Source organism: Plecotus auritus, assembly GCF_963455305.1.
Source record: "Plecotus auritus genome assembly, chromosome: 9".
Taxonomy (NCBI): Eukaryota; Metazoa; Chordata; class Mammalia; order Chiroptera; family Vespertilionidae; genus Plecotus; species Plecotus auritus.
In genome coordinates this window covers 150465038-150476059 of record NC_137783.1, presented here as the reverse complement: position 1 = coordinate 150476059, position 11022 = coordinate 150465038, and the positions used below count along the sequence as shown (strand labels likewise).

Sequence of the window (11022 nt, the reverse complement as noted above, 5' to 3'; positions counted from 1 at the left end):
CAATGGCTTCTCATTGCTCACCTGTACCTACAAAGTTTGGCTCAGTGGATAGAGTGTTGGCCTGGGGCCTGAAGGGTCCCAGGTTCCATTCCGGTCAAGGGCACGTACCTCAGTTGCAGGCTCCTCCCCGGCCCGGGCCCTGTTCGGGGCTCCTGCAGAGGAAACCAATCCTATTTCTCTCACATTGATATTTCTCTCTGTCTTTCCCTCTGTCTCCCACTCTCTCTAAAAATCGATGGAGCCCTAACCGGTTTGGCCCAGTGGATAGGGCGTCGACCTGCGGACTGAAAGGTCCCAGGTTCGATTCTGGTCAAGGGCATGTACCTTGGTTGCGGGCACATCCCCAGTGGGGGGTGTGCAGGAGGCAGCTGATCAATGTTTCTCTCTCATCAATGTTTCTAACTCTCTATCCCTTTCCCTCTCCCTTCCTCTCTGTAAAAAATTAATAAAATATATTTTTAAAAAAATCGGTGGAAAAATATCCTCGGGTGAGGATTAAAAAAAAAAAAAAAAGATTCTGAGCTCAGTCCTTTGCCTGAGTGATTGCTGTTGGCCTGGCAGGGGTCCTCAGACTACGGCCCACAGGCCACATGCGGCCCGCCAAGGACGTTTATCCGGCCCGCCGGGTATTGCTGCCTGTCCTGCTTAGCAGCCGACTCGTCCCGGGCCCGCAGTGCGCATAGGAATTTGTTCATAGTTTTTTTTTAAACTATAGTCCGGCCCTCCAACGGTCTGAGGGACAGTGAACTGGCCCCCTGTTGAAAAAGTCTGAGGACCCCTGCTGTTGGGGTTCTGCCTTTGGGAGGTATTTCTGTATGTCTTTTTCTAAAACAGCCGTGCTGGCTCTCTGGGTCACATTACCTGTTCGTTTCCTGCTGGAAACAACTTGAAACGTCATGAGTCTGACGACTTGCTTACTGTCCATCTCACTGCCTCCATGATGGCACAAACTCCAGATCTTAGCTCAGGGCTGCACACAGAGGCTGCTGAAGTTTGTTGACTGAATGGAGCGAGGCCACAAGAGCACCCATCATTTACTGTGTGCTTCACACGGTTACCGTGTTTCATCCTCCCAGCCTCTCTACAAAGGGGAAACGGTGGCTCTGCAAGATGAAACAATTAGACTCAGGTCACTGGGTGATAAGATGTGGGGCCTGAACTCAGGTCTTCCTGACCCAAAACCTACACAGTGCTCCTGAGGGGGTCCCACGGATGTCCTAAAATAGGTGCGAGGGCCCGAGGGTAATGAAGGGCTTTGCTGGCATGGGACAAAGGGCCCAGGGACAGATTGGACTGCTTAAATGTTAGGGAAGAGTTCCTTATGCAGAGGGGTTCTTTTTTTAAAATATATATTTTATTGATTTTTTACAGAGAGGAAGGGAGAGGGATAGAGAGTTAGAAACATCTATGAGAGAGAAACATCGATCAGCTGCCTCCTGCATACCCCCGACTGGGGATGTGCCCGCAACCAAGGTACATGCCCTTGACGGGAATCGAACCCGGGACCCTTCAGTCCGCAGGCCGACGCTCTATCCACTGAGCCAAACCGGTCAGGGCTCAGAGGGATTCTTGAAGCCCAGAAGAGGCAAGGGACTTGGCTGAGGTTATACAGTTGGTCAACTGGAGAGCCAGGACTCAAACCCAGGCTCCTAATGCCTCGGTAGGGGAATTGGCTGGACAGAGCAGCCGCCGCCTGCATAAGGGAAGTTATGTTTCAGGAGGCGGCATCCACAGCGGTTGTTTTCTGGCATTGATTTTTCCTGGCTGCATTCTGTACCAGCTATGTGAATTGGGAACATATCTCAAGTTCTCTAATGCCTCCATTTCCTCATTTTTAAGCGGAGAATCAAATGCGCTTGCATTTAGGAAGTCCTTAGTAGATGCCGGCCACAGAATGAGTACTCAGCACGCAAATGCTTTTCACTGTTATCTGGGTCTGGGAGCCAGGATGGGCTGGCGGGGGGAGAGGTACCATTAAAAGAGCTGGCCGTTGCCAGGCTCCGTGCCTCTTCTCTGATTTCTGAATGTTTTGGGGAATCTTAGGCACTGGGGGTGGGTAGCTGAGGCCTGCACATCCGTTCTAAAGATGAGGGCTGGAAATTTCAGAGGCCTGGAGGGGACATGCTGGCCTTGAAGCCTGTGTCTCCCATGACACTTTGCTGAAAGTGGCTGTCCCTGAGTCCGTCTGATGTGCCATATACTGTGATGAAGGGCACTGAGAGATGGGCTTGGAAAATGAAATGAACCCATCTTCACTTTTTTATTTTTTTATTTTTTAAATATATTTTATTGATTTTTTATAGAGAGGAAGGAAGAGGGATAGAGAGTTAGAAACATCGATCAACTGCCTCCTGCACACCCCCCACTGGGGATGTGCCCGCAACCAAGTTACGTGCCCTTGACCGGAATCGAACCTGGGACCTTTCAGTCCCCAGGCCGACGCTCTATCCACTGAGCCAAACCGGTTTTGGCCATCTTCACTTTTTAAAAAAATATATATTTTGCCCTAACCCGTTTGGCTCAGTGGATAGAGCTTCGGCCTGCGGACTGAAAGGTCCCAGGTTCAATTCCGGTCAAGGGCATGTACCTTGGTTGCAGGCACATCCCCAGTAGGAGGTGTGCAGGAGGCAGCTGACCAATGTTTCTCTCTCATCAATGTTCCTAACTCTCTGTCCCTCTCCCTTCCTCTCTGTAAAAAATCAATAAAATATATAAAAAAAATAAAATGAAAAAAATAAAAATATATATTTTTATTGATTTCAGAGAGGAAGGGAGTGGGAGAGAGAGATAGAAACATCAGTGATGAGAGAGAATCATTCATTGATTGGCTGCCTCCTACATGCCCCACACTGGGGACTGAGCCTGCAACCCCCTGGTTCATAGGTCGACGCTCAACCACTGAGCCATGCTGGCCGGGCTATCTTCACTCTTGATAAATCAGAGAGGATCTTTAGCCCCGCCCCTCGTCTCCACCTTTCAAATGCAGGTGAAGTCCACTGGTGAGAATTAGGCTGCAGACGTGTGCTGCCTGGGTGGAGCCCCAGCCCTGCCACATCCCAGCAGGGTGGCCCTGGATAAATTGCTTAACCCAGTTGTCGGCAAACTCATCAGTCAACAGAGCCAAATATCAACAGTGCAGCGATTGAAATTTCTTTTGAGAACCAAATTTTTTAAACTTAAACTTCTTCTGACGCCACTTCTTCAAAATAGACTCGCCCAGGCCGTGGTATTTTGTGGAAGAGCCACACTCAAGGGGACAAAGAGCTGCATGTGGCTCGCGAGCCGCAGTTTGCCAACCACTGGCTTAACCCATCCAAGCCTCAGTTTCCCCACCTGCAAATTGGGGATAATGATAAGATCTAACTCATAGCATTGTCCTAAGGATGAAATGAGAGAATTCATGAAAAACTCTTAGCACAGTGCCTGGCCCAAAGAAAAATACACCAAAAGTTGAGTATTATTATTTTCATCACTGCATCATCTGGCCCTTGCCTGTTTCACAGAGATGTCATATCAATTCACGTTGCAGTGGAAAAACAAAAGGAAAGTTGACCCCTTTTCAGAAACTGTTAGTGTGAAAATACAAGAATGTAGGTTAGGATTTTTCAGAGCCACAGCTATGCAGCGTAAGCCACTCGTTGCCATGTGAGGCAGTCAAGGGGGGGACTGTAATTGAGCTGTGTGTGAAAATGCCACCATTGTGTGGCTGTCACTCAGGAACGGGCCTCACTACTGCCATGCCAACAGTGCCACAGGTGTTGGGCTGCTCACAAGAGGGTGTGTTAAATTATTTGCTGAGGGGAGGGTATGAACGAGCCCAAGTTTCCCAGGCAACTGGTCTGCCGACCATGACTGCTGTAAGTTGGCTTTATCACCAGCACTTCTGGGACCTTCTACGTGCCCATCCCTGTCAAGGACTGGGAAGGACTCAGAAGTATAGAGTCCTTTACTTTGTGCCCACTCAGTGATGGTTGGCATGTTGCCATGTCCGGTACAATGATGGAGACCATCTGGGCAGTGCAAGGTCAATCGACAGCTTGATTCCGGACATCTGCAGAGTGCTCTGGAGTCTCTAGATGGTTTGATCAGCTGTGATTTGTTTTCCCAGTTAGCGGAAAGCATTGCCGTGCAAAGCCCTCTATTGGGTGGCAGGGCTATTACTGACATTATCTATTTCACATTTGGGACTTCTTGACTCAGCAGCCTCAGCCACACTGCCTTCCAGCTGGAGCTGCCCTGCTAAGCAGGTACAATGCCTGTTTGGCAGATGAGGAATTCAAGTCCAGAGAGGTGAGGTAAACCACTCCAGGTGACATAGCCAGGAAGCAGCAGATGCAGGATCAAACCTGGGCCTGCCTGCTTCCAGGCCTGTGCCTGGTCCACCCTCCTGCAGAACTTGAGGCAGGGAGGGGCCCTGAGTGGGGAAAGGGGAAGGGAACCCCCCCTTGAGTGGTGGGAAAGGAAGAATGCAGGGAGGGTGGGAGGAGATGAGAGGGCCAAGGGCCAGATTTGTAGGACCTTGGAGACCATAGTAAGGACTTTGGATTTTCATCTAAATGTCACGGGGAGGTGCCAGAGGGTTTTAAGCAAAATAGTGACATAATTTGATTTCTATTTTAAAAGAATTACTCAGTTTCCTGCTCTGTAAAATGGGGATAACTGTAGTACCTCCCCCATAAGGCTGTCATGAGGAAATGAAAGGGACTGAGTGGGAGGATGAGGGTAAGGGTCTTCGTTGGTGCCAGGCAGAATAGGCTGTTGAATGGATATTGGCCATGATGGTGACACAGAAGGTGCACTGAAGAATTCGGGGTGAGGCTGGGAGCCGGAGACAGCGAGGACCTGGAAGGACTACGCATACAGGTTAGAATCCAAGAATCCCTCTAGTCAGCTTGGCAGAACTGACGTGAGGCCGCCAGGAGAGGGAGAGAGTGAAGAGGGCTCGGGCTCTTCAAGTAAGCAAGAGGCAGCAAGGATCAGAAAATGGCAGTTCTGGTTTTTTATTTTTGTTCATCCTCACATGAGGATATTTTTCCATTGATTCTTAGAGAGAGTGGGAGGGAGGGAGACAGAGAAAGAGAAACATCAATGAGAGAAACACATCAGTTGTTTGCCTCCCGCATGCAGGGTGTGGGGGCCAGGATGGAGCCTGCAACTTAGGTACGTGCTCTTGACAGGAATCCTACCAGGGACCCTTCAGTACACAAGTCGATGCTCTAACCACTGAGCAACTGGCTAGGGCAAAATGGCAGCTCCAAAGTCTGTGTAAGAAGATGGGGCTGGGAGGGCACTCAATCTTCAGGTTATATTGCAGAAGCACGTGCTGTCTAACCGAAGGAGGAGGTTGCAGATGAGATTATGGGACGGGCTGCGCATCTGGAGTCCACTGCCTGCCCCATCCGGCTTCGCCAAACTTAAAAAGGGAGAGGATGTGTATGGACAAGAACAGAGAAAATAGAAAAAAATAAATCACCAAGACCAATGTTAGGGAGCACGAGTAATTTTAATAGCAACCCACCCAAGAAAAGCATAATGGTTACCGACACGTGAAACAAGCCCTTCACCCTCACTCTCCAGCAAGCATTCCTCAGCTGTGGCCGCTCTGGGAACTGCGCATGCCCAGTACAGTGTTTTTAAGCACCAGGCTTTTTGAGGGCTTAACTTCAAAAAAAGTTAGGAGCTGACTCTGTTATCAGTCCCAGGCCTTAGGGGTAGGTAGGGGCTGGAGAGACTGAGGCACCAAACATGCAAATAGGCTGAACGGTATAGAAAGTGAGAATGGTCTCTGCTGGCCCGCCTTGCAGGTTGAAGTGATAAGTACTGAGGCCTGAAAAGGCTCCACGCGCAAGCAAGGGCCGGTCTGCTATTAGCGAGGGTGTTGTAGTGATGACGCCACTGCCGCGCCCATCAATGGTCCGGCCAGTGCGGAAAGGGAAATCCCCGGAGAGGCGGAGCCGGCGCGCAGAACGGCGCCTGCGCAGTCACTCCCGTGCGCTGCGAGCGGAGCGGAGTCACCGCGGGGAAGTCCCTCCTACTGGGTTCCCGCTGGGGTCGCGAACGGCGCTGGGTGGGCTACAGCAGACACGCCTCACTCGGGGCGTCGCGGCGTCCGGGAAGCCTCTGGGCGTCATTTCCGCCCTCGTCCCCCGCCCCACACGGAGGGGGAGGAGCCGGAGACAGGCGCTCTGCCTGTGCGTCACTTCCATTGAGCCAAGCGGCGACAACGGCAACATGGCCCTGAACGGTGCAGGTGAGGATTTGAGCTTCGGGGTCCGCGGCTGCGGGGTCCGGGAGGCCACCTGCTTCGGCGAGAGCACCAGGTCCCTTGTGCCTTTCTTTCCCCAGAAGTCGACGATTTCTCCTGGGAGCCTCCGACCGAAGCGGAAACGAAGGTGCTGCAAGCTCGGCGGGAGCGGCAGAACCGCATCTCCTCGCTCATGGGCGATTACCTGCTGCGTGGTTACCGCATGCTGGGCGACACGTGCGCGGACTGTGGGGTGAGGAGGGACTCGGAATGTGAGAGCAGGGATGGGGCCCAGACTAGGCCGCACGGCCCTTCCCCAACCTCTCCTCTCCGGTCCCTATTGCCTGGCGTCTCACCCCAGCCCCTGTGCTTTCTGACCCATAGACGATCCTCCTCCAAAACAAACAGCGGCAGATCTACTGCGTGGCTTGTCAGGAGCTCGATTCAGACGTGGATAAAGATAATCCGGGTGAGGGGCTGCGTGTGCTTGGTGGAGAAGCGTGGTGATAGAGCCCTGGGGACAGTAGTGCTGGGAGGTGACAGTGGCGTCCTTGAGTGGGACGGAGGTAAGGCGCTTTCTCCTTTTAGCTCCATAAAGGAGCATTCATTCAGTAAGAGCAATGAGCACTTCCTGTGTGCCAGACACAAGGGAGGGTCCCAGCTCCATGAGGTATAGTCCTGATGAGACAGATGACTCCAGGACATACGTAAATATGATAGAAAAAGAAAATGAATGAGTTGCCCTATAGAGTGGCAGGGAACACATCTGAAGCATGTAAAGAGCAGAGCAGTAGAGAGTTAGGAGGTGGCTCAGGGCCGAGGTGGGCCAGGCATCCTGACCATTCTACTCGGTTTCTCCTCTTTTAGCTCTGAATGCCCAGGCTGCCCTCTCCCAAGCTCGGGAGCACCAGCTCGCCTCTGCCCTGGACCCCCCCTCAGGCTCTCGGCCCGCCCCTCAGCCCCCAGTACCCCGTCCAGAGCACTGTGAGGGAGCTGCAGCAGGGCTCAAGGCAGCCCAGGGGCCGGCCCCTCCTGCTGTGCTTCCAAATGCAGATGTCATGGCCAGCACACAGGAGGCCCTCCTGCAGAAGCTGACCTGGGCCTCAGCTGAATTGGGCTCTAGCACCTCCCTGGAGGCTAGCATCCAGCTGTGTAGCCTTATCCGGGCTTGTGCTGAAGCCCTGCAAAGCCTGCAGCAGCTGCAACACTGAGACCCCGCTTGAGAAAAACCCGCTAGAAAAACAGCTGCTCCTCCTGTGTGATTTGTTCTTTCCGTGGTTCTGAGTGTGCATGTTAGCCCCAGCGGCACTCACCTTTTTCCTGCTTTTGGTCTCTCTCCCTCCCACTGTCTAATCTCCTTGATGTCCCGAGACATGAGTTGGGCTTGTTTCTGCTCAGTTTCCCCACTCGGGGGGGTGATGGGGAGGGAGAGGACTCAGTGATAGTTGCCTCCTCAAAGTCAGGACCGGGAGGGATGGGCCTCTGCAGCACCTCTAGCCTCCTGAGCCACCCAGTGCTCCTTCTCCACCCTTTAGTGAGACAGGGATGCCAGTCCCCTTGGTAGCTTCTTCCCTGCCCAGCCCGGGTACTCAGACACTCACAAGGCACCAGGTTGCACGTTAGGGACCAAGTAGGGATTTACCCTGACCCCCACTTTTAGATCCTTTTCCTTGGGAGTTATAATTGGACAGGATAATTAAACAGTGTTGGGGGGAGCATAAAGAACTGTGAATGAACCGTGGCCGCCGCTTTTGGTCTTTTCCCTCCCCACTTGCCTGTCTCCCTTCTGTCACCCATCCCCTTTACTCAGCTTTCCGCGGCACAGGGGGAAGGGGAGGACTTGGGCCCACCGCCGTTGCCCTTTTAAGAGAGGCCCCGCCCATGCGGAGGGGGGTGGGGCAGGGGCGGAGTCGGAGGCATCTGGGTAGGAACAAAGCGCGGCCTGCGGGCGGCGGCTGGGCTCGGCCGGTGGGGCCCCGGGGTGCGGGCCCCGAGGGCAGCAGCCCGAGCGGAACATTGGAGGGAAGGAGTCGGCATTGTCGTCCGCGCCGGCCCGGCCATGAATGGGTTGCCTTCGGCCGAGGCGCCGGGCGGCACGGGCTGCGCCCTGGCCGGACTCCCGCCGCTGCCGCGCGGCCTCAGCGGTCTCCTTAACGCGAGCGGGGGCTCGTGGCGGGAGCTGGAGCGCGTCTACAGCCAGCGCAGCCGTATCCACGATGAGCTGAGCCGTGCGGCCCGCGTCCCTGAAGGGCCCCGCGGCGCCACGGGCGCTGCCAACGCCGGACCTGCCGCCGGTCCCCTTGGCCCGCGGCGCCCTGTCAACCTCGACTCGGCTTTAGCGGCGCTGCGCAAAGAGATGGTGAGTAGCTGGGCCCGGGCCAGGGGGTTTGGGTGGGAGAGGGGGTGGTTGCTGCTGCCGAATAGGAGAGTCCCGAGGTGGGGTGGAGTGCAGAGGCGCGGAACCAGCGCGGCCTGGGTCTCAGAGGACATGCAGGAGCCGGTTGGGTCAGAAGGGATATGGTAACAGTAATTATAGTTACCGTTTATGGCAGTAGTTCCATATGTTTTTAAACGCTTTACTCGATTTCATTCCGTCCTTACAGATGAGGGTTAGTGACTTGCTAAAGAGTCACAGCTTGCAGGTGGTGTCTATGTCCACAGACATTAGTACTTAGAAAGTGTGGGAAGATGGCTAGGGCTGTGGCTGGGCTGAGGGTGGCCTGGACCCCAACCCCAGCCCACCCTCAGTCTTTTGCAGGTGGGGTTGCGGCAGTTGGACATGTCCCTGCTGTGCCAGCTGTGGGGCCTGTACGAGTCAATCCAGGACTACAAGCACCTGTGCCAAGACTTGAGCCTGTGCCAGGACCTGTCATCTTCCCTGCATTCAGACAGCTCCTACCCACCTGATGCTGGCCTATCTGATGACGACGAACCTCCTGATGCCAGCCTGCCCCCAGACCCACCTCCCCTCACTGTGCCCCAGACACACAATGCCCGTGACCAGTGGCTGCAAGATGCCTTCCATATCAACCTCTGAAGAGCTGGGGGGAGGGGGCGGGCATGTACCCATGCAAAAGGCTCAGAAACTTACCCCTCAACAAGTACTCAGACTATAGTGCCTGCTTTCCCCCATACCACCTCACTCCACAGGAGGGCAAGGCCTGGGTCCCTCAGAGGCACAACTGCCAACCTCCTCTCCTATCTTGGGTTAGCTGGCACTGGGGCAGGCACCTGGGCTACAGCCTCTGCCCATGGCACTGGACCTCCACTTCTTCCACATGTATGCACCTCAGCTTAGCCAGCCTTCCGTCTGTCAGTGGGCCCAAAGCATCTTGCCCTCCCTGGGTATCTCTGGGATTGGGATGAGTATCTGGCTCCCATCTCCTTTTCACCTTTTGCTGCTGTTGGCAGCTGCTGGCTCAGGGGCATGCCACCTCTGGTCCCTGGGTTCCACTGCCCTCGACAAGGGCTCCAGGACCCAATCTTGCACCCGCCCACAGCCTGGAGGGCCAAGACTCTGTGCAGGATATTTAAGTTTAGGGGCCAGCCTCCTGGGCGCATAGATAAATAAATACTCTCAGCGTTCCAGTGTTCTGACTGCTTGGTTCTGGGACGGGAAGATAGCGGTGTTTCTGGCAAGTGCGGTCCCGTGCTCCGCCGGCAGGTGGCGCCGGGACCCTGAGTGAGGTTTGGCGGCGGCAGGGTGCGAATCCTCCCCCAGACGGACTGTGGAGCTTTCCAAGTTGGCCCAGCCTGGTCCGGCGGTTGTGTGTCTGCGGGCGAGTCACTTCCCCTCTCTGGCCGGAGGCCTGGGAGCCCAACCTCCTTCCCCACTCACTTTGGGCCTTCCTGGCTGGCCTGGAGGGAAGAAGAAGGAGCCGCCCATCTTAAGGAGAGAAATTTTCCACCCCGAGTCGAGTGGGGGCGGAGTTGGAGCAGCACAGGAAATGGGTGGGTCAGAGCTCGCAGGCCAAGGGGCCCCTCGGAGGAAGAGGGGAAGGCACTTCTGGGAAGGGCCTGGGAGCTAGCGAGTGCCCTATGGGTGGGAGGAAAGAGCTGCAGGGATAGAAGGGGGTGAAGTCGCCATCCCAGGTCTCCCAGAAGCCAAACAAGCCCTGAAGAAGAGATGGCGGTCAGTGCCCCAAGCTTTGGTGCATAAGACAAGGTCCCAGACACCCCCATTCCTCAGTCTCATACAGACAGCCTGGCCCCGCCCCACAGTGCTTGGGACCTTGAGGGTTGTAAGTTAAAAGACAGAGGAAATGGAGGACTACTCTGCTGGGACTGGGAGCCAAACCCACCAGAGAAGCCTGCACACTTGGGGACGGTGGGTACTCATTCCCTCATGCACACACAAACACCCCACAACTTTATATATATATATACACACACACACACACACATATATATACACACACACATATACACACATATACACACACACATATATATACACACATATATATACACACACATATACACATACACATATACACACACATATATATACACACACACATATATATACACACACACACACATATATATATATATATATGTATAAAGTTGATTTCAGAGAGGAAGGGAGAGAGAGAAACATCAGTGATGGGAGAGAAATATTGATCGGTTGCCTCTTGCACGCCCCACATTGGGGATCGAGCCCAGAACTCAGGCATGTGCCCTGACTGGGAATCAAACCATGACCTCCTGGTTCATAGATCGACTCTCAGCCACTGAGCCATGCCGGCTGGGCATCACCCCACAACTTCTGAGACCAA

At 54.2% G+C, this 11022-nt stretch overlaps 2 protein-coding genes across 2 annotated transcripts; both read left to right on the top strand.

Moving 5' to 3' along the window:
* The first annotated feature begins 5995 nt into the window (after positions 1-5995).
* ZNRD2 (zinc ribbon domain containing 2) lies at positions 5996-7509 on the top strand. Its single transcript, XM_080687563.1, has 4 exons — positions 5996-6250; positions 6346-6497; positions 6629-6713; positions 7112-7509. Exons 1-4 carry the CDS (start codon positions 6232-6234, stop codon positions 7453-7455), a joined length of 600 nt encoding a protein of 199 aa, XP_080543689.1. The 5' UTR covers positions 5996-6231; the 3' UTR covers positions 7456-7509.
* Positions 7510-7959: 450 nt separating this feature from the next.
* FAM89B (family with sequence similarity 89 member B) lies at positions 7960-9829 on the top strand. Its single transcript, XM_080687564.1, has 2 exons — positions 7960-8603; positions 9003-9829. The coding sequence occupies exons 1-2, from the start codon at positions 8304-8306 to the stop codon at positions 9279-9281; spliced, it is 579 nt and encodes a 192-aa protein (XP_080543690.1). The 5' UTR covers positions 7960-8303; the 3' UTR covers positions 9282-9829.
* Positions 9830-11022: the final 1193 nt, after the last annotated feature.